This window comes from Crotalus tigris, unplaced genomic scaffold (assembly GCF_016545835.1).
Source record: "Crotalus tigris isolate CLP2741 ecotype Arizona unplaced genomic scaffold, ASM1654583v1 scf7180000024470.1849372, whole genome shotgun sequence".
Taxonomy (NCBI): Eukaryota; Metazoa; Chordata; class Lepidosauria; order Squamata; family Viperidae; genus Crotalus; species Crotalus tigris.
This window is the reverse complement of record NW_024100641.1, coordinates 209862-237765: the sequence shown is the minus strand read 5'-3', so window position 1 is coordinate 237765 and position 27904 is coordinate 209862. Positions and strand designations below refer to the sequence as shown.

Below are 27904 nucleotides of genomic sequence, written 5' to 3'. Positions count from 1 at the left end.
ACACTGGAGGTTTTTAAGAAGAGATTGGACAACCATTTGTCTGAAATGGTATAGGGCTTCCTGTCTGAGCAGGGGGTTAGACTAGAAGACCTCCAAGGTCCCTTCCAACTCTTATTCTGTTATGGGAGGCTGGAGAACAAGCTGATAGCACCCATTGGCCAATGAAACCTCAGGTACCTGCCAGACATGAACATGTGTACTTGTTCATGTGTCTGATTGCTGCTTCGTGTGTTTGGTGCTCCTAGAGACTGGACACCTGTGTAGGGCTATTCCTCCACTGGAAAGCATTCTGGATCTCTGGGTTCTAGCAGCCATGCTAGAGAAAGAAACTAGTTTATTTCTGGCTCGGTTGCAAAGTAGTTGGAAACCATTGTGAAGCCAAGCTTTTGGCATAAGTTAATGACAATCAGTTTTCTTACTGGAAAACAGAATCCTCCTTCAGCATGCTGAGCTTTGGGTTCGGTAAAGGGTATGTTAAGACTGATGGCTTTGCAGTTTCTTCTCAGTAGCCCAGATGAACAGGTATGACAAGTTCTATTAGTTTTCCCCATTCCCCCCTCCCCCCAACACTAGTCAAGCATAGTCCCAGGGTGCTTGACTGTTTAAAATTCTTTTTCTTTCTTCTCCTTTTGTGCAAAATGGGGTCAGGGCTGGTTTGTTTTTTGTTTGCAGCAGTTCTGCAGTGATTTTCAATTCACATCAGCAAAAAGGAAGGCTAGCAAGAATCTCCTTCAAATTGCTTCTGAAGGGTTTCTGTAATGGAAACAATACAGGCACCGGAGTGCTTAATCATTGAAGTGCTACGAGATGCCCAGAGTGGATGTGCAAACACAGGCTCATGGATGTGGCTACATCCTTAGGGAAGTCTTCCAGTTGCAGCCAGCAAGCGGGCCGTTCTGCTCAAGGTTGCAATGCCTATAGCCATATTTTTGCTTTTTCTCTGGCAACGTATTTTCGGCAGGCAAACTTATCAGTTAGCACAGAAAGACAAATATATCCAGAGGATGGTCTGTGGTCCCCTTTGCCACTGGCAAAAATGAACTGATTTAATTAAACATCAGAGGCTCAGGCCTTGTCTCACATCCTTTTCTTGTTCTAGCAACTTTCCCCTGCTCTTTCAAATCCTACAGTGATTGGCAGAACCGGCTGGAGACAATGAGGCGTAGTGGGCTCACCTCCCAGTGAATCACAGATGAGACAGGTAAGGGTTGAGCAAGCTGAAGGAGTGGGCTAACGAATGAAGGAATGAATTAATATCCACGCGGCTTTGCAGGGAAGAAGAAAGAGAATTGCTTTCCTTCTCTGGATGTTCCCCACCGCTCTGAGGCACTAGGCTGCCGAGATGTCCCAGTGAAGATGACTAATGGGTCCTGGATATAGATCAAAGGCAAGCCAGGCTTAGCTTGATCTCTACATGCCTGCACGTGCTTGCACAGAGAAAACATTTCTTTGGATGTTTCCATTTCAGCAGGTCAGTGGAAAGAATCTCTCTCCATTGATAGATCTGTGGTGAGGCTGTACAAGGGGCCCAGGTGTTAGGCGAGGCAGATGGCAGTCCCCCAAAACCCTTGCAGATGGCCTGAGGAATTAGGGGAGCCGGCCTCTGCAATGCAGTTGAGTTGAAAGGAAGGAAAGGACAGAACGCTGCTTTTTCAATCCCGATTGGTAGGGAAAAAAACAACAACACACAGGAGATGTCTAGAATCATATGGAAGACACCCAAGAGCCTCTTCATGCAACTTCAATGTTCATGGGTTGAAGCCAGCGACGCCTGACCCCCGCACACAAGAATCAGAGGACAAGGATTGAAGCTTAGCGGCGGTTATAGGTAGAAGGATTGTGAAACTGACTAGTGGTTGTGGTAGGTTTATGAAATTGACTAGCTTTGTTCTCTGATGGAAGGCCTTTTGTTTATTTTTATTTATTTATTTACAAAATGTATTGGCCACCCATCTTACTGTAGGGTAACTATGGGCGGCTTACAGTTACTCTTAAGTTAAAATATGAAAAGTTAAAATCAAAACATTAAAACTTTATACAGTTGATTCCAAAATGGCACAAATGGATGGATTTAGGGAGCTATGGAGAATTATTTATTTATTTATTTGGATCCCACCTTTATCCTTCTCCTATTTCCCCACCCTGTGAGGTGTGCTGAGAGAGAGGGATTGGCCCAAGACCCCCCCCCCCCCAGCTTGCTTTCCTGACTATGGTGAGACTAGAACTCATGGTCTCTTGTTTTCTGGCACTAGACCAAATGGGAAAGAGCAAATTATGTATGTATGTTCGAATCTCAGAAGGGTATGTCTGGCTGAAGAGAGTTAAGAAGCTCGAAATAGCTATTCCAGTTCTCCCTTTATTCTTTGTTAGCAATCTAAAAAAATGTATATGTAAATGATGTTGCAGTTGGCGAGTGCTGCTTGTAGATGGATGGCTGTCTATCTATCTATCTATCTATCTATCTATCTATCTATCTATCTATCTATCTATCTATCTATCTATCTATGGATTTAGGAAGTGATTTCACCCTTGTCTTCTTCGTAGGACTGAGAGAGAGGGACTGGTCTAAGGCGTAGTTGGTTTGTGCCTACAATTCAAGATCTTCCAATGTGTGTGTATGTGTACAAACACCCATGCCGCATGCACACCCAGAGAAGAGAGAATATAAGCCTTTTGCTCTTTCCAACTGCTTGAAAGATAGAAAAAACATCTCAAAGACGATGGAGAGCATCAGTGCTGCTGTTTTTATGCTCCACGTTCCTCTCTCACTATGAAGCCTCTCTGACTGCCCATATTTCCTGCTCTGAAAAAAGAAGCTAATGAAAAGGATCCCTTTAAGAGTATCACCCTAGGAAGTCAGTGAACCTACATTTCTGGATAAACAATCGCACACCGAAAAACAGGGCCGTCCTATGAACCTTCTGGGCAGTTGGAATGCCACCCATGAGAATTTAATAAGACTCCAGAGTGACTACTAGCAGGAAGCGATAGGCAGGAGAACTATTCTGCAGAAAAATTACAAATCACATCAATTATTTCTCAGATGGAACCTAGTCATTATTTCTGAATGTATTGATTTGCCGTGCAGAGTGCCCACTAATTGTCTCCCCACTCTGCCCCCAGATTGAGTGGATGGTTATTCCTATTGGCTGGAATCCATAAATAAAACTAATAGCAGATATGAAAGAATGGAGTTCTATCTAGGCTTCCCCTCTCCCCCCCCCCCAATTTATAAATTACATTTTTGGAGATCTGGACTCTGAACGCTCCTAGTGGGGAAGGTGATGGAGGAGCCTTGATTTACTGAATGATATTTATTGTCTTTAAATCTGCGATAGCTATGCAGACCCGAGTTCTAAACCCATAAACATGTTTTTAACTCACCTCGGCTTGGCGAGGCCCCTTAAAGTTAAAGTTTATTTAACTTTTTGTACCCGTCTGTACAGGCCTGTCGCCTCCATGTGACTTCCGGGAAAACACTGGGATTTGGGAATTGTGGGGAGAGGGTGGGGGCTTCATCTTCTGGCTTGCTGGAACAGGCCCCACTGCCGCTTGCTGGCACGGCCAACAGAATCTTACCCAGCCAAGCCGGCCCTCATTAATCATTCGAACTTCTCAACTGCCAGCTCCTTTCAAGATCTTTCAAGAAGTGTTTTCACCCAAAATAGAGCTTGAAAAACACGCAAGGCTCTCCTTTCAGGAGCTCATCAATCTGGCTATTATAGAGAGTGTCAAGCAGACCCTGACAGACAAGGGAGCTCTGTTTGAGCAGCCTCTCTCTCTCTCTCTCTTCCCCCCCTCCTCAGCTCTCTCTCAACCTGTCATATCAAGAACCTGATCAAATCGGACAGCTTTATTTGTACCTACAGAATAGATAAAAGGGCCCTTCATTGAAACAAATGGAAGGGAAGACGAGGAGGGTGAATCGGCAGACCTCTCACAAGAAGAAAAAAGGGAAAGGCATGGAGACCAGGGCAGGGCAGGACAGGAGGAGAGGAGGAGGAAGGGGGGGGGGATGATCCCATCCTTGGAGGCTCACGTGACTGCACTGGTATTTGCGCTGCGCTCTCTGGGGACCCCAGTTTAACAGCTGCATGTAATTATGGGGAAGAAATATTTATATAGGGGTCAGGAAAGGGATTTTCATTCCGTGGCTGAGCCCTGCTTGGCATGGAAAAGTCACCAGCTCCATTCTTGCCATCTCCAAGGGTTTTAGTTTTCCCCCAAAAGCAAGGCTGGCAAACACTTTTAAGGAGCCACCGGCCTTCCAGGGACAATGAATGGACACGCAACTCCACAACCAGGCACATAACCAACCAAGTTTGGAGAGAGTATTCTCTTCCATTGGAAGTAAACTCCTCCTCCTCCTCCTCCTCCTCCTCCATCTCCATTATGTTTGGCTACTGCTGTGCTCATTGGGGTTTAAAGTTAATGTCTTCTCCTCTGCTTCTGGTTACCCTAAACCAGTGATGGCGAACCTTTTAGAGACCGAGTGCCCCAAAACTGGCCCCGCCCCTGCTCCACCCCACCTGCCCGCAGGGCCACTCACCGCTTCCAGGGCCTGCTGCAGATCGCCCAGGCAGCCCAGCAGCGCCATGGCGGCCACACCCTCTGCCCGTGCCCCGCAGCATCAACTGTGCACGATGGGCCGTGAGGGCAGAGTCTTGTCTACGCTGCCTGGCTGCCATGTCCTTGGCTGCACTGTTCCGTGTGGGCCATGCTTGGGGGCGACTGTCCTCCAGGGAGGCTGCTGGTGAGGAGGGGGTCACAGGAGGGGGCAAGGCTGGGGCAATGGCATGTGTGCTCACAGAGAGGGCTCCGAGTGCCGCCTCTGGTATGCATGCCATAGGTTCGCCACCACTGCCCTAAACCATCAAGATTACTCCTTTCCTTTGTTGGAAGAAAAGTCTTCATTGTGATTCATCCAAGCTGGGAATAAACATGGCAACTGCTTTGGGAAGAAGATTGTAGTTTATTGGAGAGGAGAGCCAGACAGGAAGATGGCTCTGGCAGAAAAAGGAACTAGCACATGTAGGGAGTGGATTTTTATACCCTCTGGAGCCTTTTGCTTGGAGTTTTTTCCTGTTCCTGTTTTGAGGCTATTTCCTGTGTCATGTATCTGTCTCAGGTGGGGTATGCAAATTTTAGGTCTTTGTCTTCCTAATCTCCTAGCTCCAACTTTCCTGAAGGTTTACATCTGCATTTGTACAGAGCTAGTTTCTGCTTGGGGGAGGGAGACGTGGGGCTATTAAGAAAAACTGGGCATGCTTTCCTGCCTCTTCAAGATCATTTGAGAAAATATATTTTCCTGCCCTTTTAATATTTCCTTCTCTGGGGGGCTGACTTCCCACACCTTAAAGCAAAATTTTGGCAATCATATCACAGTGAAAAGACTTCATTACAATAAGACATTTTTCTTCCTTTTAACAAATAGAGAAGGCCTAACTAATTTTTTCCCCCCTCTCTTGATTTTTTTATTTTTATTTTTTGCAATAGTTAGCCTATATATTCAGGTGAATTTAAAAATTGGAGCAAGACTTTTAAATCTTGAAGCTCCTTTTCCAAGGTAAGACCAACTTTCTTGACCAAATTAATGGTGTATTATAGATTGCAGTCTCAGAAATGCTTTTAGGACTTTTCCATTTCTGATATTAATGGTTCTGAAAAACTCACTAAAGATGATGATCTGGAAGAAACATCCATATTGATTCAGATTATGCTAGAGAACATTGAATGAGAACTCAAACAGGAACTATAATAAACAGGGGGGGGGAACATTCCAAACATTGCTTCCCTGTAGAGGAATTTTCTTTGCCAGCCTATAGTGAAAGGCTTGGCCAATATGATGGGAACACGAGTAACCTATGTGACCCCACAATCTTTTCTCAGTCCTCACAAGAGGAATGTTTTTATGCACTGTAAATCACTGATACCCCTCATGAAGGAGGTCTATGGATGATGGTAGATCAGGTTGCCTGACTGAAGACTTCATGTTTAAAATGAGTGAATTTTCTTTGATGAGAGGCAGCAACTTCTGGTGAAGATGGGTTTTCTTCTAGGCCAGATTGAGAGGGCACACACTGGGAAAGTCTATTTGAAATAAGAGGTTGGGCTATATCAGGGATCTTCGAACTTGGCCCTTTTAGGACTTGTGGACTTCAACTCCCAGAATTCCTTAGCCAGGCATGCCAAGTCCTAAAAGGGCCAAGTTTGAAGACCCCTGGGCTACATGATTTATTCCTTGGAAGTAACCTTCTGAAGCTAAAGTTGCCAAGGTTGAGAACCCATGTTCTACAAGGTCATAGTGAGCCTCCATGATCACAGGTCAATATTCTGTAGGATCTAAGTATGCTTCCTAGAACAATTGTCAGAATTCTGCACGACAGAGGCGTGTAAAAAAAAAAAATACTAACATGGAGGAAATGAGAGAATATTCACTCTCGTTTAGGGCTATCTAAGATGTCTATAGAATTCATATGCCACAAAACATACTAATGGCCACATAGGGAGAAAACGTGATATCTAAGAAATGGATAGATGGGTATTTATGCATATAGATCAGGTTTTAGCCGATCTTGATTCCTTTTTAGCTCTATTTCTTCAAAAGTGGATCAATTTAAGATCCACTAGTAAAGCTGCAGTAGATGCCAGGCCATACTGTTCAAAACCCAAACCTTGTGAAGAGTACTAATGGTACAATATAAAATTATATTATTTGGGGGGGGGGGAGAGTGAGAGAATGAAAGAACCACGCCAAGTAAAACTTTACAGAGTATGCAGATTCCAGTTTGTGGCTTAGTCTACTCCTTGGAGCAGTTTTAAATCCTCCTGATACTATTTTTCAAAATGTTAAAGTGATACATCCTTTCCTACTATCTCCCCTTTCCCCTATTCCAGAAGAAGAAGAAGACATTTGTGGTTATTTCTACTCTGCCAATTATTAAAACCACTCGTACGATCCGTGTTGAATGAAAAAAAAATCAGCGTGCGGCTATGAAGAAAAGATTTTAGTTCACACTGTGAGACATTTGCTTTCCTTTCTCGTCTTTAGCATCTTCAGTCTGTTTCTCAGTCTCAGATGGTGTCCTTGAGAGCATGGAGGACTAAGGAAACCACAGCGAATTCAGCAGGAAGAACTATGGGCTACTTCCAGATGTGTAGCTGCAAAGGTCCCCAGGCTTCTATTCCTTTTCTCTTTAACAGGGAAAAGAAGACACGAGAAGAAAAAAAAAAACTGGAAAATTACAAACAAAAATGTGGTTGTCTGGAGTGAGTGTAGTTTTTCATGAACAAGGGAGGTTTGTTGTAGAAAAACCCCATCTGGAAGCAGCCGTATCTATAATATAATTAACAGCCACAGGCTCCGGTGATGGGATTCCCATCATGCACTGAACCATATTTTGCTTTAGCCATGACTTGATGAGTAAATCACAAGGCGTGGCTTCACAGGCATGCTTAGTCATAAATCATGGTTTGTAGATGGTTCGAAGCCATAGGTTTGAATCTGGATTTTTGGACAAGCCAAAATGGCTGAGTTGGTCCATCACAATCAGCCATCCATTGCGGTTTATAAGGCATAGTCGTTGGATCCACATGAACTGCTGAACTAAACCTCAATTTGACACATTACGATCTAATGTACGTTTGTACTTAGCCACCTGGACACTGGCCATTTCTGAATCAGACACATTATTTAGTGAAATAAGAGACCTCATTACGTAAAAGAGTCTCTGTGGATTTTACTCCGCTGGTCATTGCCGACTCTAGGAGGCGGTGCTCATCTCTGTATCAAGGCCCTTGAGTCAGCACCATCCAAAGACATTTCCGTGGTCACATGGCCAGGGTGATGTCACCAAGCGCTGTTACCTTCTCACTTCTACTTGCGTTTTGATAGGTTGGCAGGAGCTCAGGTGAGGACAGGCACCCAGGTCTTAAACCTGGGCTGCCGATTTTCCAGCCCGAAAAATCCCAGCGTCTTTAACGATTGAGCCAGCACACCACCCTAAGTGACCCCACTAGTAACTTCACTAGTGACTGATAATTTCTTCATAACAGTCAACCCTCGCTGACGAGACTGAAAGTTTGGCCCCACTGCTGTTATTTTGGAAAACAGTGTTGGTTTCTGAAAGATCCTTTAAGTTACTAATGGGAAAATGCACTCTTGATTTTATTGAGTGATTGCGGTGCATCCTTCACTTCTTTCAGACCGTTACAGGATGTGAAGGCAGATTAGAGATATAAAAGTTTTGCATACTTTGCATATACTGTACCGATTATAAATGTTCATCTATACCTATAAAGAAGCAAAGACGATTTTCTTGCAAATCTTTGTCCTCTTTTGATCAGAAATGCAATCCATCTCACCAGAGCAAGTATAACTTACGATCAAGTGATCTGTGTGCCTGGTTATTCTCTCCATGTACTGTTAATAGCTCTGATCACGTGTCTCATGAAGACATAATGCGTTTTTTAAAGTGGTTTTGCTTCCATGCGGGACTGATGCAAACAGAGGACGGAAAGCACACTCACGCAAACTGAGCCATATCATTTTATAAACCATTGTTCCCTAAATAGTTGCATAACACTGGTGGCTTATTCAATAAACCATGTTTCAACCTTAGCTTGGTATATGACTGGAGAAAAAAATTGGAAGCTGTGGATGACTCTTCCTGGGAATCAAGTTAAAGAAACAGCCTTTCTAAATGAAGAGGTCTGCTAAATGTTTCCAGGAGATGTTCTTTGGTGGGGAAAAAATGATGTCTCTCTAGCTATTTGTCATGATGTTAAACAGAGGGCTGACTGCTGATCATATATCATCATCAAGTAACATCTCACACTAAACAATAGGTCTGGCTGAAAAATGACATCAGCAGAGCCCTGTAGAAAATCACTGTGGCATAGATCTGTCCTGGCCATTGTCTCGGATGAACGTTGTGGAAAAGGAGAGCTTTTCTTCCACCCTGTAATGTGGAATCCATACAAAGAGAGCATGAATGTGACATAAAACAGATAACCACAAGCAGTTCCGGATTGCAATTCAGTGGGGAGCATATGTTTTGCGTGCAGAAAATTCCAGTTTTAAATCCTTTGCATCTCAGTAGAGCTCAGAATAACAGAATTAGAGAGATGGAAGAGACCTTGGAGATCTTCTAGTCCAACCCCCTGCTCAAGCAGGAGACTCTATACCAGGGGTAGGCAACCGTGGCTCTTTTATGACTCGTGGACTTCAACTCCCAGAGTTCCTGAGCCAGCATGGCTCAGCTTGGAAACCTCTCCCTTTCCCCTCAGCATGGCTGGCTCAGGAATTCTGGGAGTTGGAGTCCACCAGTCATAAAAGAGCCAAGGTTGCCTACCCCTGATCTATAGCATGGGTGTCAAACTTGTCAAGTGATGTGTCATGACGTATCGCAACTTTTTTTGCATTGCTGGAGCTGGGGTGGGCACAGCCTCCATATGATGCAACCGCTCTGTGGGCTGGCAGTTTGACACCCCCGCTCTATACCATTCCAGACAAATGGCTCTCCAGTTTCTTCTTTAAAGCCTCCAGTGATGGAGCACCCACTACTTCTGAAGGCAAGCTGTTCCACCCATTAATTGTTCTCGCTGTCAGGAAATTTCTCCTTAGTTCTAGGTTGGTTCTCTCCTTGATCCGTTCCCATCCATTGTTTCTTGTCTTACCTTCTGGTGCTTGGGAAACTAGGCTGACCCCATCTTCCTTGTGACAGCTGACGGACTCTTCTCTGAAAACCTTGAAGAGCTGCTGATCAACTATTGTATTTGACCATGGATGGGATTTTCCAACTCATCAGCAGGGACAATGTTTGGCTGGGACATTCTGGGGGTTCGTCTTAGGACTGAATGAGACTAAACTGGAGTTTAACGAACGAAATAAAGGTCTGACTTGATATATAAGGCAGTTACAAGTCTGCTGCGTATCATGGAAATGGAGAAAGAACTTAAGAAATGAAGGCAACTATATAATACTATATTTACGTTCACATTTTTATCTCTTCTTCCAAGGAAGGCTCTAGGCCAGTGGTGGCGAACCTGTGGCACGGGTGCCAGAGGTAGCACTCAGAGCCCTCTCTGTGGGAACGCGCGCCGTCACCCCAGTCCTAGGCCTTCAGCTGGGTTTTATAAAATATTTTCGCTTTAGGCCTCCGCCGCCACATGTAAAAAAAAAAGGTTCTATCAGTCAATTTCAAGTTCTTGCAGGGAAAAAAAAGATCTTGGAATTGATTGATTGAACTTTTTAGTCCCACCCAGTCTGCCGTTACCAGCGCAGCCACGCCCACCCAATGGGTCATACCCACCCAATGGGCCACATCCACCCAATGGGCCACACCTACCCGGCACCCGACGATGCATACGTGGGTTTTGGGTTGCAGTTTGGGCACTCAGTCTCTAAAAGGTTCGCTATCACTGGTCTAGGCCAACTTGCTGTCGCCAACTTGCGATGGCCAACTCACCATGGGCTGACTAGTTGGCTACAGCAGAGGTCCCCAAACCTTTGGGCACCAGGGACTGGTTTCATGGAGAAAGGTTTTTCCACGGACTGAAGAGTGCATGGTTTTGTGTGCTGCCTGCATCCCATGGATGGAGCTTTGCTTTTTCTGCGGATTGGTTGCTGGCATGCCATGGACCGGTACCGGTCCACAGACCGGGGGTTGGGACCCCTGAGCTACAGAATATCAGCCAGGGTTGTTGTCCCTTTTCACTCAAGGAAGGCATAATGGGGAAGAGGGTTTTTAATTTCAGTCCCTGAATAGTGTTTTCCCAAAACTCCCATGAATTAAACTAGGGCGACTGTGATTTATTAGATGACCTTGAGCCAGTTCTTGGCTGGAGCGCACCTACTATTAAGCTGTGCTTTTTTTCATCCTTGATTTGTTGGGTGAAAACAACCGGCTGGATTCACAACTGTGTGATGGACACACATTACCAATTTCTTTCAGCTTAATCTTTTCCTCCCACACCCTGGAAAAAAAAAATAAAGGTGGAGGGAAAAAGAAAGAGTTCAGAAGAGACAATAAATAATAAATAAATATGGCACTCAAAAGCCAAAATCTGTGATAGCTCAACGGAGTTTCGGAAGAAAAGCTTCCACTTCATTGCCTGATGGGCATCATTCAGTCCCTATTAGCGTCCCTCTTTTCTTCACCCAGCTCTCCTGTTTTTGCATCGGGCATCTGTCTTCTTCTTTTTCTTTTTTTAAAGGTTAGACTGGAATTCATCCTTCACGGACTACAGATCTTTGATGCTCTTTGTATTCCCCGAGATTTCTTTGTGGACATCTCCACTGCAGCTTTTCTCTTTGTGATGGATTAACCGGGAGATTTAGCAAAGGGCTTGCACCTTGAGAGAACAGCTTGTGCATTGCAGAACCCAACACATTTCTTTCTCCAGCCCAAACGTATAATGTCGCCTTTGTTAAGTCTGGCCCGCAAGACTGAGTTGAAGCCAAAAAAAAAAAAAAGCAAGCAGAATTGCCTTTTCTGCAATTCCCCAGGACCCACGAAACGCTTTCTGCTTTGGGTACCAAAAATAATCATAACCCTAAACAGCAACAAGTAATGCAGCGCCCTGATTTTTCTCATTCGTCACTTGCATCCTCCTGCAATCAGGGCAGGGATATGCATCCCTATACAGACATGCACAGAGGCCTGAGCTGCGGCTGCGATAAATCAAAGGGAAACAGAGTCTGCCAGTTAGACTAAACAAGTGCATTTGCAAAGCTCGCTAGCCCTCATTAATCACCCTGACAGCTCTAAAAACACATTTCCCCTTTAATGACTGTATTTGGATAATCAGTGCTTTTTCCTTCTTGGTTAGGGTTTGAAGAAGGGACAGCTGGTGCTATTGCAGCCATTCACAAGGGATGGGAGGGGGAGTGAGAGAAACAGGGTCAACCAGGAGTCAACCACAAAAGGCCTTTTGCAGTCCTGGTCCAGAACTCGGACAGGGGTGGGTTTGGCCCTCAGAAGATCAGCAGCTCTTTGCCAAGAGCTGGAACACTGAATATGCCGTGTTCCCTCTGAGCTGCCTAAACAACTGGCCCAAAAAGAAACAAGGGCAACAAAAAATAAAATGAAATGAAGACTTCCTGGCTGGTTTGGAGAAGCCTCTGTTTGCATTTAACTCAGAGGTGCTCAAAGTGAGCTTCTCCGCCTGAAAATGCAGGCCTGCCTTCCGGAGAAAGAACACCAAACGCTGGTCCATATTGTGTCAGGACAAGGGAGAAGGGAGTCAAAAAGAATCTCTTGCTTCATTTGAATCCAGGTGAAGCATAAGCAGAATGGCCCGGATTGTACAGGTAGTCCTTGACTTACGACTTACAATTGGGACGAGAAGTTCTGCTGCTAAGCAGGGTGGCTATTAAGTGAGTCAGGTCGTCTGTTATGGCCTTTTTGTGCCATGGTTTTTAAATGAATCCCCTGGTCATGAAGCAAGTCTGGCTTTCCCCCATTGACTTGTCAAAAGCTGGAGGGGAAGGTCGCAAATGGGGATCAGGTGACCCCAGAAGGGTGCAAGGGTTGCTGCCAAGGACCTGGATTTTGATCACGGGACTGTGGGAAAGCTGCAATGATCATACGTGCGAGGACCAGCAGTAGGTAACATTTTGTGTTGCTACTTTGAATGGTTAGTAAATGAATGGCTGTAAGTCAAGAACTACCTGTAGTTTGTGCCATGGCTTCACTTATTGCTTTAGGGATGGCAAAGGTACCAAAAGAAGTAAGATATATAGATAGATAGATAGATAGATAGATAGATAGATAGATAGATAGATAGATATAGATATAGATATAGATATAGATATAGATAGATAGATAGATAGATAGATAGATAGATAGATAGATAGATAGATAGATGGATGGATCGAGATAAACAATGTAGATAGATAATGTAGATAGATAATGTAGATAATGTAGATATAGATAATGAAGATAGATAATGTAGATAGATATAGATAGATAATGTAGATAAATAGATGATAGATAATGTAGATAGATGATAGATGATAGATAATAAAGATAGATGAGATAGATAGATAGATAGATAGATAGATAGATAGATAGATAGATAGATAGATAGATAGAAAAAGCTTTTAGAGTTTCCTGGGTTGGAGACCCCTGAAGCATCTTTCAGAAGCAAATGACAGCGATGGCAAACTTTCTGTCTTGTCAGTGAGGATTGGCTGTTATGGAGAAATTATAAATCACTAGTGGGGTCATTTATTTGTTTAATAAATTTATATGCCACTCCAAACATGTCTGACTCAGAAATGGTCAGTGTCCAGGCAGCTAAATACAAATGTAAGTTAAATCATAATGTGTCAAGTTTAGATTTAGTTCAGCAGCTTGTGTAGACCCAACGACTGTGCCCTGTAAACCACAATGGATGGCTGATTGGAGTGAACTCCAACCCAGCGAAGTTTCGACGAAGTCCCATTTGTCATCTTCAGGCTGGTGTTTTCAGCTTCGTGCTTCGAGCAGCAAACGCAGCTGCTCGAAGCACAAAGCTGAAAACCCCAGCCTGAAGATGACGAATGGGACTTCGTCGAAACGTCGCCAAGACACTTCCAATTTTACGCGGGAGAAAACCCGAACAACCAAAGACCTACATACAAACACCCGAATATATATATATATATATATATATATATATATATATATATATATATATATATATATATATATATATATGGTTTTCTGCCACCCAAGTGCTGTCTCTCCCAAAAGCAGTATGTGATGCTATGGCACAAACAAATATATATTTAATATTTATGTAGTAAAGCTTTCCCTGTCCGGTTATGTCTGATTCTAAGGCATGGTGCTCATCTCTGTTTCTTCGCCCAGGGAACCAGGGTTGTCTGAAGATATTTTCTGTGGTCCTGTGGCATATAGCAATATATCTGCTATTGATTGATTGATTGATTGATTGCCACATTTCAGAACCCAGAACTCTGTTTCCTCTGAAAACTGCAATCCCACTCAGGTAGACCAGTGGTTCTCAACCTTTCTAATGCCACGACCCCATAATACAGTTCCCCATGTTGTGGTGACCCCCAACCACTTATACATCACCGGGTGCCAGGGGCGTGGCCAAAGAAAAGGGGGAAAAATGGCAGACAGCCTTGTCTGGCGACCCCCGTGAAATGGTCGTTTGACCCCAAATGGGGTCCCGACCCACAGGTTGAGAACCACTGAGGTAGACGGACTCCATGAGCAAAAAACCCCACAAAACACCTCAATCGATTCCCAACACCCTCGCTGCCCCAGTGACAGGAAACCAAATCAAATCACATGAAAAACTTGAGTGCAAGTTGTTAACTGCGGAATGATTAATCAAGCGCATCTCCTAGCCCTTATTAGAGGCGGTTTGGGCAATAGCCAAGCTGTAAACTTGACAGGGAATTCTTTAATGCATTGGCAGAGCAATTGCTCTGCAGCAGATGAAATTGCAGCAACCAGGCAGGTTACAAATAACAATAAAAATCAGAATAGTGAATTGTTTAATGCATTGGCAGAGCAATTGCTCTGCCGCAGATGAAATTGCAATAGCCTGGCAGTTTACAAATAACAATAGAATAGAGCTGGGAAGGGACCTTGGAGGTCTTCTAGTCTAACCCCCTGCTCATACAGGAGACCCTATACCATCTCAGACAAGTGACTGTCCAGTCTCTTCTTAAAAATCCAGTGATGGAACGCCCATGACTTCTGAAGGCAAGCTGTTCCACTAGTTAATTGTCCTCACTGTCGGGAAGTTTCTCCTTCATTCCAGATTGCTCCTCTCCTTGATTAGTTTCCATTGTTTCTTGTCTTGCCTTCTGCTGCTTTGGAAAATAAGTGGACTTCCTCATCTTTGTGGCCACCCCTAAAATACTGGAATATTGCTATCATGTCGCCCGTAGTCCTTCTTTTCTCTAGACTGGCCATACCCAATTCCTGCAACCGGATAGCCTGCTCTGTAATGTTTTGTGATTATTCGCTGCCTGATAATGCAAGGTATAAGAAATGTCAAGGAAGAGCTGACCTGGATAAATTGAGGAGTTTTTTTGGGGGGAGCAAAGCCTTCCTTGGGTGTCAGATAAGAGAAAGAGGAGCATGTATACTTTCAAAAGAGTAGTGTGGCTTGATGGTTTAATACAGTGATGGCGAACCTTTTAGAGACTGAATGCCCAAAAACTGGCTTGGTTAAAAGATCTTTTTTTAAAAAAAATGTTGCTTATTAGGCTATATGTCATCAAGGTTGGATCTCTGTTTATAAGAACAATTGGAAAGATTGGTGGCAACACGTTAGCTTTTAGGTCCCAGTTAAACATAGATAATTTAGGTCAGGTTGATCATACCTGCATTCACATAGTTCTCTAACTTATGCGAATTGAGTCTGTCTGTCTATCTATATCTATCTATCTAAAATTTATCGTCTATCATCTATCTCCATCCATCCATCCATCCATCCATCCACCCACCCTATCTATCTATCTATCTATCTATCTATCTATCTATCTATCTATCTATCTATCTATCTATCTATCTATCTATCTGTCTATCCATCCATTCTCTCTCTCCCCCCCTCTCTCTCTCTTGCAACCTTATGAAGTAAGCAGGCTGTAATACTCAAAAGCCTAAGCTTGGTCATCGTGCCATGTTTGGACATTTCTTGATTGCTCATGACTTCCCAGGGGGGCCTCCTAACCTCTGATCTAAGGCAGATTCTCTGTGTTGACTTCCCTCCCTGCTTCCTTCTGTCTCTCTCTCTCTCTCTCTCAAACATCTTTGTTGCCTGTTTTTCTTTCTTTTCTGTCCTAAAAGCCATCCAGAGTCACCTTATAGGGGAGGTGGCAGCATAAAATTTAATAGATAGACAGATATAGATAGATGGATGGATGGATGGATAGATAGATGATAGATAGATAGACAGACAGATAATGGATGGATGAATGGACAGACAGATTCTTTAGTTACAGCCAAATACTCAGAGCAGTTTTCTCGTGTAGGCTTCGCAGAAAGCTCTTTATCATCCAAAGGAAGAACAATTAATCCTGACTAAAAATCTCAGAGAAAGGGAGTCATACCACTTTGCTTTATAGCCCCTTTTTCCAGCAAAAAAGTATTAAATTAATAGCAACAAATGCAATTTCTTGATTTACCTCTTGCTAAAAGCAGTTTGTATTTTTTAAAGTACATCGCATTTAAGCTCTTGAATCTGAAAGTGGCTCATATCTTGAATGAACTTGGTATTAAAGCTACCAGAACCAAACTGCAAATATCTGGAAATATCTCACTAAGATGGCAAGAACTTGTGTAAAAAAAAAAAAATCCTCTTATTGCTCTCTAGTGGTCATCCATATTTTCCTTCCCAGCTTTAGGGGCCTTGATATATGTTCTTAAGAAATTTAAGAATTCTGCTGGCTTAGACCAAAAATTTACCTAGTCTTGAGTTTTGTCCCTAAAATAACCAACCAACTATCTGTTACAAACCTCTAACGAAATACAACATCCTTGTGCTAAATCCTTCGGGAATTGCTCTTCTGGGGCGTACTACTATTTCTGATTCTTGAGTTATAGCTAGGATGACCAATCGCCACTGAGAGCTTTCTTTGTTACTGTGTAGCTCGCTATACTATAGGAGAGCCAATGTTATAGTAACTCCAAATGCTAAACGATGCTTAGCTGCTCACTAGCAAGGAACGTGTGTAGATACAACGGATGGGCTGTTATTTTAGCAAACAGCCAAGGATTAAGGACTATCTGTTTGAATTAGGAGTTGTCAAGACACTGGAAATCTCAAGACAAAGGAAATGTCATTATTTTTCTTTTAAGAAAATACAGTACAAGGAAAGCTGGATTATATACAAAGAAATGCCAGAGGGTCTAGTTGCAATGAAAAGACTTCTTGGGAAGCAGAACAGAACAGAAGGAACGTTTAATTCCAAGCACCTGAATTTATATCAAAAAAGCAACCCATTTTTTCGCATATAATTTGTTTCCTATCAGAGATGGCATCCATGGAGGAAAATGACTCCTAAAGAAAGAGATAACAACAAATCAATCAGAGTTGTTCTGTTGGCTCTTTATCAAAGAGAAAGGCATCTCACCCATGAAAACTTCTCACCTCTGAAACATTATGTTAAAACTAAGAAAAACAGGTGCTCATGGCCCCGTGAAATTTTCCATGGCACAGAAACTTGCTGCAAGGTATTATTTCCAGCTCTGCGGTCTTCTGGTGGCTTATTTTTACAGCTCCATAGATGTTTTTTTTAAAAAAGCAGTGAATGAAATTGTACCCTTGCAAAAATAATTTACAACTGCACCTTAACCTCTGAAATTCTCCCAAGCATACTTGTATTACTGACTGCAGAGAACATTGCCGTGCCAGATGTACAATTCAGACTTAAGAACTGATTTAAACTTTTTTTGTAAGGAAGTTTCAGAAAACAGCGGTAATTGCATAATTTCTAGTTTGGGCTGCCCGTTTGACATCTGTCTGCAAAAAGCTCGGTGATAAATAGTAATCTTCCAGTATTTTATTAAATACGTAGGATTAGAGACGTGCACAAACATGTGCAGGCTCACAGAAGATCAAATGTATATTAGGCCACATGTCAAAACTAGCCAAAGTACAGCCTTGTTTGTTCTACTTCCTTCTCATTTTCCTCAGGAACCAAAACGGGATGAAGCAAAGAGAAATGGACTAGATTCTGTCAGTATTTGCAACTACAACTAAATCAGTCAAGTTTATCCATAATAACACCAATAACCGCATCAGCATTTTAACCACCCATCTGTTAACTCTGTTTTTCTGAAAATCATAGTCAGATTGAAAGTAAACACTGATAGGCCAGTGTTTCTCAATCTTGACAATTTTAAGGCATGTGGACTTCAACTCCCAGAATTCCACAGCCAGCATTGCTGGCTGTGGAATTCTGGGAGTTGATGTCCACATGCCTTAAAATTGTCAAGGTTGAGAAACACTGTGATAGACTGAGGAAACGAGATCTCACTGAGCATCGACCAAGTGATCTCACTGAGCATCGACCAAGTGTACAGTATAATATCCAACTCTGAAAGTTGATACGAAACCTTTTTGCCCTGATCAGAAAGTTCACGGAGGTTTTATTATCCCTAGTATCGATGCTTCTTCTGCCCATTCTGCTTACAGGCCTCTCAAAGGCCTCTGCTTGGCTACTGCAGGAAATGGGATGGGAGACTGAAAAGGTATTTGTGCTGATCTAGCAAGAGTCTTCTTAAGATTTTTTACTGGCTTGCTTCAAATGCACACTCTACTGGCAGTTGAGTTGCTGAGAAGGCGAAACGCACGGTGGCCATTCTGAGCGTCAAAGAACAAGCACTTCTGCTTTGTTTAGAACAGGGTGAGGCAGTCCTGAAACCCACCAGAGGATCCGGACTTCAGTGGCCATCTGGACAAAAACTGAAAGAGACCTGTGGATGAGAAGGTCATGGAAGGTGCAGTTCCAAACCTCTCTATGGAAGGAGGGAAGGAAAGAAGGAAGGGAGGAAGGAAGGGTGGAAGGTAAGGAGGGGAAGAAGATAGAAAAAGAAAGAAAGAAAGAAAAAAAGAAAGAAAGAGGAAAGAAAGAAAGAAAGAAAGGAGGAAAGGAGGAACGGGAAGCGAAAGGAAAGGAAAGGGAAATCCTTCTGTAACTGAATTTAGTCCAAACTATGGTGGAATCATTGCAGACAACAGCTTGCTCTGTAGAAAGTTCCTTGGTGTTATCTTATCTTTTTCAAGGTGCCTAAACAGACAGTTGGCTGAGTTCATTTAACTCCCCTATATAAGCCCTCAATTCCTGAATCCCCACAACATTCCATCAATCATATTGCAGCATAACCTGATTGCCTGTCACACAACATGCTAAAACGATGGTTTATTAATTAATAAAATTAATCTCATTTTATCTTAGCTTAAAGATATGTTGCTAGCCCAATTAATGGGACAATCTCTGAGAATTAAAAACAAATATCACCTACGCAGCTAGATACACATTTGCGTAGCTATAAACTTGAGCTTGAAGCTCTACAGCATTCTAGACAGTCATCTTTTATATCTTTGAAAAGTCATCTTTGAACCCAAGCACTTATGCTCATCAATCCTGTCCCCAACCATATAAACAAAAAGTAGTTTCATCTGACTTCATTAGCAGGGCAATGCTGTTTGAAATATGGCTCTCCCTACTACAAGTATTTAAAATGTGATGGAAGAACCCTCATTACTCAACCGTAGAACCTCTGCTTTGTCTGAAGTAGATTCAGAGTTCAATTCCTTTCATTTCCAGGTTTCGCTAAAAATAATCCCTACTTGATACTCTACAGATGGGTAGATCTTACTCAATTCTGAGTTCACTCTAATGTGTGGATATAAATTTCAGTCATTGCTGCTGAGAATTCTGGGAGTTAAGTCAACACATTTGGCTATGCCCAGGTTGTGGAAGGCTGGTTATAAACAAAACTGAGCACTGAGAACCATCCCAGATGGATAATGGCAGTTATTATCATTCTTACGGATTGACATCCATGATTATCTCCAATAAAGCCTGTTAATCTTAAGTCACTTTTTTGCATCTTAAAAAGCAAGACCATCCTCCAGGTCATCAATTAGCTTCTGAGAAAAGTGTTGATATGGCAATAGTTTTTCAAATGCTTGAAAAATTATCCAGGTTGAAGCCTCCTTACTACAGTAGAGGGAGAGAACTCGTAGTTCTCCAGATGTTGATGGACATCCAACTCCTAGCATTCTTCATTACTGGCTACCCTGACTGAGGCTGCCAAAAATGGCATTTTAGCAACATCTCAGCAGCCTTCAAATTCTCCACTCTGAATTAAGCAGCCTCAGAAAGAAAGAAAGAAAGAAAGAAAGAAAGAAAGAAAGAAAGAAAGAAAGAAAGAAAGAAAGAAAGAAAGAAAGAAAAGAGAAAGAAAAAGATCCCGTTCTGGTGAAGAGCAAATTTATGACCAACTTACAGCTGGGTCTACTTTGTGGTCCCTGCCTACCTGCTCAGGAAAACAAAGAAAAGATGGAGAGTCTCACAAGCATCCTTCAACTATGGTAGAAAATACTCCATCCTGCAGTCTAACTCCTGGCAGAAGATCTACCAGGTGGGGGCATTATGAGTTGACTTCCAATACACCTGGATTGGAAAAGCCGTTTTCTTGCACAATGCACAAAGCAGACGGGTATCATGGGAGAAGTAAAAGAACACCCAAACAAAACTTATTCAACTGACTCACCACTGGATAGCCCTAGCGCTAAGCTCCCTTCCGTCAAATGCAAGTACTTTCCTATTTCCCACAGGCCAGGCACCCCAGAGCTGAGGCTTGCAAATCATCCCCAAAAGTCCCTGTTCACCTATGGCATGGAGACCACAGGGATGGTCCATGGAGATCCTCAGTCATCCAGGTCATAGATGTCCCAAAGGTGCTTTTTTCAAAAGGCAACTGGACTTTTGTTTTTCCCTGAAGACGTTTCGCTTCTCGTCCAAGAAGCTTCTTCAGTTCCCCATTATTTAGTCAGAACGGAAGAATCATCTTGGAGGAGACGCGAAATGTCTTCTAGGAAAAATGGCCTTTTGAAGAAGTCCAGTTGCCTTTTGAAGGAAAGCACCTTTAGGACAAACCCAAGGGTTATGCTGGGGAAAAAGGCTGACTTTGCACATCCCAATGTCCTTCAGTGCAAAAGTCAACTAGTGCTGTGGCCTGCACTCTTGGCAGGGAAAGGAAAACAAAAGGACACCCCAACTGAGATTTTAAAACCTTGCGGAATGATCGGAGAACTTGGGGCAATGGATCCAGAGGAGAAGGAGGAAAAGTGAAAAATATATACATCCCCTCCCTTCGGGGTTCTCAAGATGGATGAAGCTGGACTCTTTAAAAAAAACAAACCCTGAATTAAAATCGTAACAGCAGAGAGGTAAATCCTTCAGCATTCTGGTGCCTTTGGGAAAAATGTGCCAAAGTCCTGATAATAAAACATTGTTCTTAGCACGGTGTCTTATCCATAAATAACCATAACAGCGTTCTCAGAGGATGCAAAAGCGTTTACTTTTCTCCGCCACGAGGGGGTGCTGCAACCTTTCCCTGCTCCATTTCCCAGGAAGGTTTTTTTTCAAATCCTGTTTCTCTCTCCCCCCCCTTTAAAAAGTCTTTCCTGGACTTCAATTGGTATATATTTCCTATAACGAGAAACTCGCCACTCCACCGAATAGAGTTAGCTCAAGAGAAACACTTAGCGGAGAGAGCAGCTGCAGGCAGACTTCACCCATTCAGCAGAATGAAGCATTCAGATTGCTGAGGTGGCAGTTGCGGGCAATAAGGAACACAAAAGTGGTGCAGGCACATTGCTTTGGAACATCTCCCCCCCCCCTCCCTTCTGATCCTTGCAGAAAGAAAGGTAGCACATCAGAGACAAAGGTATTATTATGTGGGTCTGTCCTGCTGGCCAGGGGCCCAATGCTTCTCTTCCCCTGCAATTCTTGCCTCGGTTTCCCCCACAAAATGGCCAGATTCACAAGAGGCCTTCCCTTCTCGGAATGGCAGACCGAATCAGCTGTGCTTGCCCAATGCACTAAACCAGAAATCACAACCGGATGAACAATAGGCTGGTTTGATGACTGGGATCTCTCCACTTCCACCGTTCAGTCCTCTTAAAAACAAAAGGACTTGGTTCATGGTTTGGCCATCCTTCGGACTGTTGTCTTTGAATTTCCAAGGCCCAGCCAGCCAGCCAGCCAGCCAAGGGGAAGGTGTAAACGCAGGAAGGCGAAGGGAGAATGCAAAAGAGCAGACGCGATGGGGTAGATATAGCAAGTATTCATTTATTAACAAAATAAGACTTACCAAGTGGGAGTTCTATTCACCCCAAAAGATCTGCAGCCTTCCGTGCTGCAGTTAGTTCTGGAATTTGGGGAGGGGGTCGCCCCACCTTAACAGCTGTTCCATTCCCACAGGTCAAGAGAAAAGTGGGCGATAGGGTCATTAGGAAATAAGGGCAAGTGATTTTTTTTTTCCGTTGGTTGATGGTTGGGGTTTTTTGGTATGTAGATTTGAGCCTACAGACAAAGATAGAGAGGGCCCCCAAGGGCCACTAGCTAGACTTGACGATCCAGCTTGAAACCAGACGGAGCAAAAAGTCCTCCGAGTTCCTCATTTGGCGTATAAAGAAAGAATCTTGTTCTCTTCCAGTCCCTCAAGGATGCTTGCTAATTTCCTTAAAATTCAGGTCTTTCGAAGAGAGAGAAAGCAGGGCGGGTGGGTGGAGTGGAAGGAGAGGAGAGAACAAAAAGAAAGAAAGAAAAAAAGCCAAAGCAAAAATAAAATAAGTGTGAAAGATACCCCACTGGTGGAAAGCTTGCACGCCCCTTCCTTTATGGGAAGAAGCTTCAGCTTCACCCCGAAAATTCCAGTGCTTGAATGCTCTCCTTTTTGTTTAGGGCCTCTCTGCTCACTCTTGAGAGCCCAGGAGAGTTGGTTTCCGCAGAGGAGGCAGGACGATGGGTTCTATGCGGTACCCCAACTCAGCACTGCCAGCCCAATGCCAGCAGCATCCCAGTCACAGAGTGAGTCCAATCACCACCCCTCCTTCCGCTTCCGCAGTTCCAACAAAGCCTGCGATTAATTTCCCAGCCAATCTGACCTCCCCCTTCCTTCCTTCCTTCCTTCCTTCCTTCCTTCCTTCCTTCCTTCCTTCCTTCCTTCCTTCCACAAGACAAAAAACAAAAAAAACCAAAACCCCAATTTTCCAGTTACTATACAAAAAGCCAAAAAACCCGAAACCAAGAATAGAACCAAACTTAAAAAAAGAAAATGTTTGTGTGTGTGTGTGTGTGTGTCTGTGTGTGTGTGTGTGTGTGTGTGGTGGGGGGTAGAAAAAAAGCAGGGAGAAGGAAGAAAAACATTTTGCTGAACATCATGCCAGGTGCTCCCCGTGGACCAGAGCAAAGCTTTCTTTAAAAATATTTAAAGGGGGGGGGGGAAGGGAAGACAGGAAACGTTCCCCTATCCCACCTCATGGACACAAACATTTTGCTTTTTTTAAAAAATAAAATAAAACAAAACAAAATAAAACAAAATAAAATAAAAGAGTGGGTCAGATTTTGGAGAGGGTGGGGTGCGGGTGGGGGGGGGGCGGGAGACACAGACGTTTTGCATACCATTGATTCATTGGTGTATTAATGCACTTATTTTCCCAGCTTTAAGCTAACATACAGGAAATAAATACACACTCCGGAGGCGAGGCCGGGTCGCCAGAGGGGGGGCAGGGGCCGCTGGAAGTTACTGATATCCAAGTGCAGAAGCTGAGGTTAGTCTTTGGCCATAAAGGGCGTAGGGGGAGTAGTAGGGTCCAGCTGCAGGCAAGGAAGCCACCGGCAAGGAGCCCGGCGTCGGCAAGTGGCTTTTGCCGTAGGGATGATAGCGGTTTAGTCCCAAAGTCTGCGGGCTTCTCAACGACAGAGATCCGGGTAAGGAGCCGGGGCTTCCCGGGCCGGCGGGCGGCAGGTGGAGGTGGCAGGACGCGCCCGAGCCCAGCCCCGAGGTAGGATAACCAGCCAGCAGTTTCTCCGCCCCGGGCAGAGTCGTGTGAGTCCTTAAATGGGCCAGCAGTTCCTCGGAGGTGGCGAACCGCTTGTCGCAAGGTCCGCCGGCCGAGACCCAGTTGCATATGTGGGGCAGGGCGTCGTTCTGCAGCATGAAGCCGTAGGTGTAGAGCGAGTGGCCGGCGAGGGCCGGCGTGGCGCTGGACGACAGGGCGCCGTGGAGCGGGTGGCTGGGGTAGACCAAGGGGTAGGCGCTCTTCAGGCTGCCCGGGTCGTGGACGCAGCTGGAGCAGTTGCCGCCGCCCAGGTGGGAGGCGGGGTGGTAGCTCAGGCAGTAGGGGTCTCGGCATAATCCCTGCAGGAAGGAAGGCGGGGAGGCGCCCGTCAGCGGGCTGGAGCTGGACGCCTTTCCCGGGAGCCCCAAAGCCCCCGGCAGTTGGCCGCCGCTCACCAGGCTGGCCTTCGTAGGATCCAAGCCGGGCACGAACTGGGACGGGTAACCCGCGTACGCGCCCACGATGGAGCCGTGGTAGCCGATGCCGGAGGGGGGCAGAGGAAAGACCGAGTGGCCCGGCTTGTAAGGAGACACCGGAGCCACGTGGCCCGCCAAGGCCGGAGGCTCGGACTTGCGCCCGGAAGACGCCTCGCTTTGCGCCCCGGGCTCCACGCTGCCGGCGCCCGAGCGGCTCCCGCCGCCGCCGCCGCCGCCGCCGCCTCCTGGCGCGCCGTCTGGGCTGCCTTTGGCCGCGATCTCCGACTCCTTCTTGTCGTCGGGGCCGCCTCGGCAGTCCGCCTGCTGCGGGGAATTGCCTCTCGAGCCGCCCGGCGAGGAGGACGAGGCGGTGGACGAGGACGAGGCGGCGGCAGAAGCGGCCGAGAGCGGAGGGAAAGGCGGGCAGGCGGCGCTGGGGACTCGGAAGCCGTTCTTCTCCGCGCCGGACCCGGCCTGGCTCGGCGGGAGGCTGCCGTCCTTCCGCGGATCTCCTCCTCCGCCGCCTCCTCCGCCTTTGGAATAGGGCTTGAAGCTCGACTTATCCTCGGCCGGCGCGTCGCCCAGTTGCTTGCCGAGGGAACCGCCGGCTCCGGCCCCGGAGGCGCGGCCGCTCGACTCCTTCTCCGGCCCAGACAGCCCGGCGGCCGCGCCGGAGTTGAGTTTGGAAGCGGGCGGCGGATCCGGCTTCCCGATCTGCGAGCAGGTTTGCGCCAGCAGCGCTAAGGGGCTCTTCTTCGCGTCCAGCTGCGGGGAGGAAGGAGAGAGGAAAGGCGCGTGAGAAAAGCCGAGCTAGGCGAGGGGGTCCCGGGGCGCACCAGACAAGAGCCCCCGCATCTCCCGAGGGACCAGAGTGTTCCAGTCCGGATGGCTGGAAGTTCCCAGCCACCCACCCGTCCGTCCTCCAACCTAGGAATTGCTTCCCCCCCCCCTTCTTCCCCGCTTCTCATCCCCGCTGTAAGGTCATCCGCGATACGGGTCCGGCGCCTTCCGACGTGCAGCCGCGGAACCCGGAGTGGGAGTCGGTGGACAGAAGTCCTCTTCCCCCTCCCGCCCCCCCCAAATGGGACCTTTCCTCTCCTCGGGCTAGTTTGATATCGCCCCCCCTGCAGGCGCCCCTTTGCACCCTCCTTTTCCAAGCGGTAGCATTAAAACGGCGGCGCAAAGTTGGGGAAGAAGACGCCAAAGGCCGTAGCGCACCTTTCTTTCTTTCTTTCTTTCTTTCTTTCTTTCTTTCTTTCTTTCTTTCTTTCTTTCTTTCTTTCTTTCGTCCTCCCCCTCCCCCAGTCCTTGAGTCCTTGCCATCGGCAGGCCAGCCAAGCCCAATCAGCTCGGGCTTAAGGCTGGCTCGCAAGCGGGCGCCCTCCGCCAGCCGTCCACAAAAGCGGGGCGCCTGGAAGCGGGGAACAGAGGTGCCCGAGCTAAGGGGGAAAGGAGGTGGAGATGGGGGGGGCGCGCTCCGGGAAGCGCCGCGGAAAGGGCCGGGGTGGGAGGATGAGGGGGCTCCGCCGCCCCGGGGAAGCCGTTGGGAAGGCGCGCCGTGGCCGAGAGCTAGCAGAAGCGGCGGCCGAGCGCGTGGGCGGAAAAGGCCCGGCCTCGGTCGCCCAAGGAAGGAGGCTCGGACTTGGCACTGACCTCGATGGGGCTGACGGGCGTGGAGGAGAGCGGCTGCAGGTATTCCGGGTGCAGGAGGTGGCCGCTGTGGGCGCTCAGCATCTTCAGGATCCGGATGGGGAGCCGGTTCGCCTGGCGCAGGGGGTCCTCCGGGGACAGGTGCGAGAGCGCCGGGCACACGGCTCCGGATGGCTGGGCTGACCAGGCGGCGGCCGAGCCTTCTCCGCCGCCTCCTCCTCCGCCTCCGCCGCTGCTGCTGCTGCCGCTGGGCGATCTCCTTGCGTTAGATCCAGCGGGCGAACCGCCGCTCATTTGGGGGAGCGAGCCGGGCAGGGCGGGGGTGGGGTAGGGCAGGGCTGGGGAGGGGGGAAAAGGGGGGGAGAGGCGAGCTCCGCAGCGCGAAAAGCCGGGCAGGGCGCGTCGGGGAAGCGGCGGCAGAGGCGGCGGCGGCAGCGGCAAGGACGACCGCACCGGCCCCAGCGAGAGACGGAGGGGAAGGAAAAAAAAAAAAAAGCCCTTCCTTTCCCCGAGCCGCACGTCTAATAGCTCCGGTCTGCAGCACACTTCAAAGGCACCGGCCCTGCCCACCAATCGGGGACGTGCCAAGGACCTCGGGGGCGGGGCCATCGGCCGGTGGGAGGAGCTTAGCCCAGCGGAAAGAGGAGAAAGTCACTTTCGAATCCCCTCCTTCTTCTTCTCCTCCTCCTCCTCCTCCTCCTCCTCCGGAGCGCCTCCTTGGCATCTCGGCGCAGCGACGCCTCCCCGCCTGCCTGGGTTGCTCGCTCTGCTCTGTCGCCTGCCGGCGCAAAGGGGGTCCCGATCCCGGGGAGGGGGAGCGTGGGGTGGGGGGTGGAGGAGAGGCCGTGTAGCAACGGAGGCTGGGTGGGAGGGCGTCTATACACAGGTTGTACATAGTATGTTGAGGTGTGTGTCGTGCATGTGTTTCGCTTTGAGAGCGGGCAACTACATTTCATTTTGGATGTGTTGCCCTTGTGCCCACAGTAAAAAAAAAAATGACAATAAAGGTTGTCTTTTTTTTTTTGTTTAATAATTTTTTATTTTTCCAAACTCTCCCCCATACATATACCGTAATACTTATCAGATATTAACATACATTCCCTCCACACTCACATACAGATACTTTTAACAAAATGAAATAAATACATACACGTAACTTTGGTGTTGCTCGCCCATTTCCCCTTTCACCGTATCCACACTCCTTCTTCTCTACCTTCTTCCTCCCTTTCTTCTCTTCCCTACTTCCCTCTTCTTCCTCTCCTCTCCTTCACCACTCTCCTCCCCTAAGGTTGTCTTATTTTATCTTCTCCCTTGCTCCCTCCAGATCCCAAAACCTCCATTCAGATGCGTTCTACTCTCTCTCCCCCCCCATACAACACACACACACACACACACACCTTAGTATACAGGAGAGACGCACCCAAACCCTCGCTATTTGGCATAAGGGAGTGGAGAAAAGGAACAGGAGCTGCCTGCTGCTGGCTTTTTCTGCTTCCTCTCCAGGTGAAAGGTGCTGGATTCGAAGCTATTCCTAACCCAAGAGGTTAAATTCTCCAGGAAGCCAAGTTTGGTCATCTTTAGTTCCAGCCTTAGATGTGGGCTCACCAGACGTGACTTTTGGGGTAATCTGTTGAGCCTGTGGCTGGTGGATCTCAATAAAGGCCACCTTCTTCCACCTCAAATGTCATTTTATTTAACTTACTTTTATTAGATTTAGAAAGTTGCCCAACTCCTTTAAACTTGGTTAGGTTTCCCTCTCTGGTAGATTTCCTTATCTTTCTCACGATCAAGGTGGAATCTTGCCTTAATTGCCTTATTTCACTCATCCTCATCCTGTAGCATCTGTTTTCCAGGATCCTTTCTTGGCTATGATGCGTCAATTACTCATGTCCCCCCTTTTGTTAGAATGCTGGGTCACTTCTCAAAGCTAGAACTTTTGCGCTACCTTACTTGATGCTACTGTGTTTTTAAAAAATTAGTTATAATTGCCTAAATTCTTCACAATGCTTGATATGATCCTACAGTACCCACACCATACATTGGATGTGTGTGTATTGTCATCACCAAATATTTTTTTCCTCACTATTGCTCCTCAAGAAAGAAGACCGAAGGACCTCTTCAGGAGTGATCACTGTGCACTTTTCCATAATTTCAATTAATCTTTATTACAGTCACAGCATCAGCAAAGCTTTCTGTATGTTGAACTGTTTCATCACTGGAACATCTGG

General features: G+C 46.2%; 1 protein-coding gene and 1 long non-coding RNA gene across 2 annotated transcripts in view; one reads left to right on the top strand and one right to left on the bottom strand.

The window, feature by feature from the left end:
* Positions 1–21814: 21814 nt before the first annotated feature.
* Positions 21815–26364, bottom strand: ZNF703 (zinc finger protein 703). The gene is made up of 2 exons (XM_039332957.1): positions 25680–26364; positions 21815–24791 (listed from the first exon to the last, which is right to left on the bottom strand). Exons 1-2 carry the CDS (start codon positions 26283–26285, stop codon positions 23292–23294), a joined length of 2106 nt encoding a protein of 701 aa, XP_039188891.1. The 5' UTR covers positions 26286–26364; the 3' UTR covers positions 21815–23291.
* The window catches only part of LOC120303432, a 100717-nt gene continuing 96152 nt past the window's right edge, over positions 23340–27904 (top strand). Inside the window, exon 1 of the long non-coding RNA XR_005555460.1 lies at positions 23340–23479. This is a non-coding gene — a long non-coding RNA (uncharacterized LOC120303432). The remainder of the gene's footprint in view (positions 23480–27904) is intronic.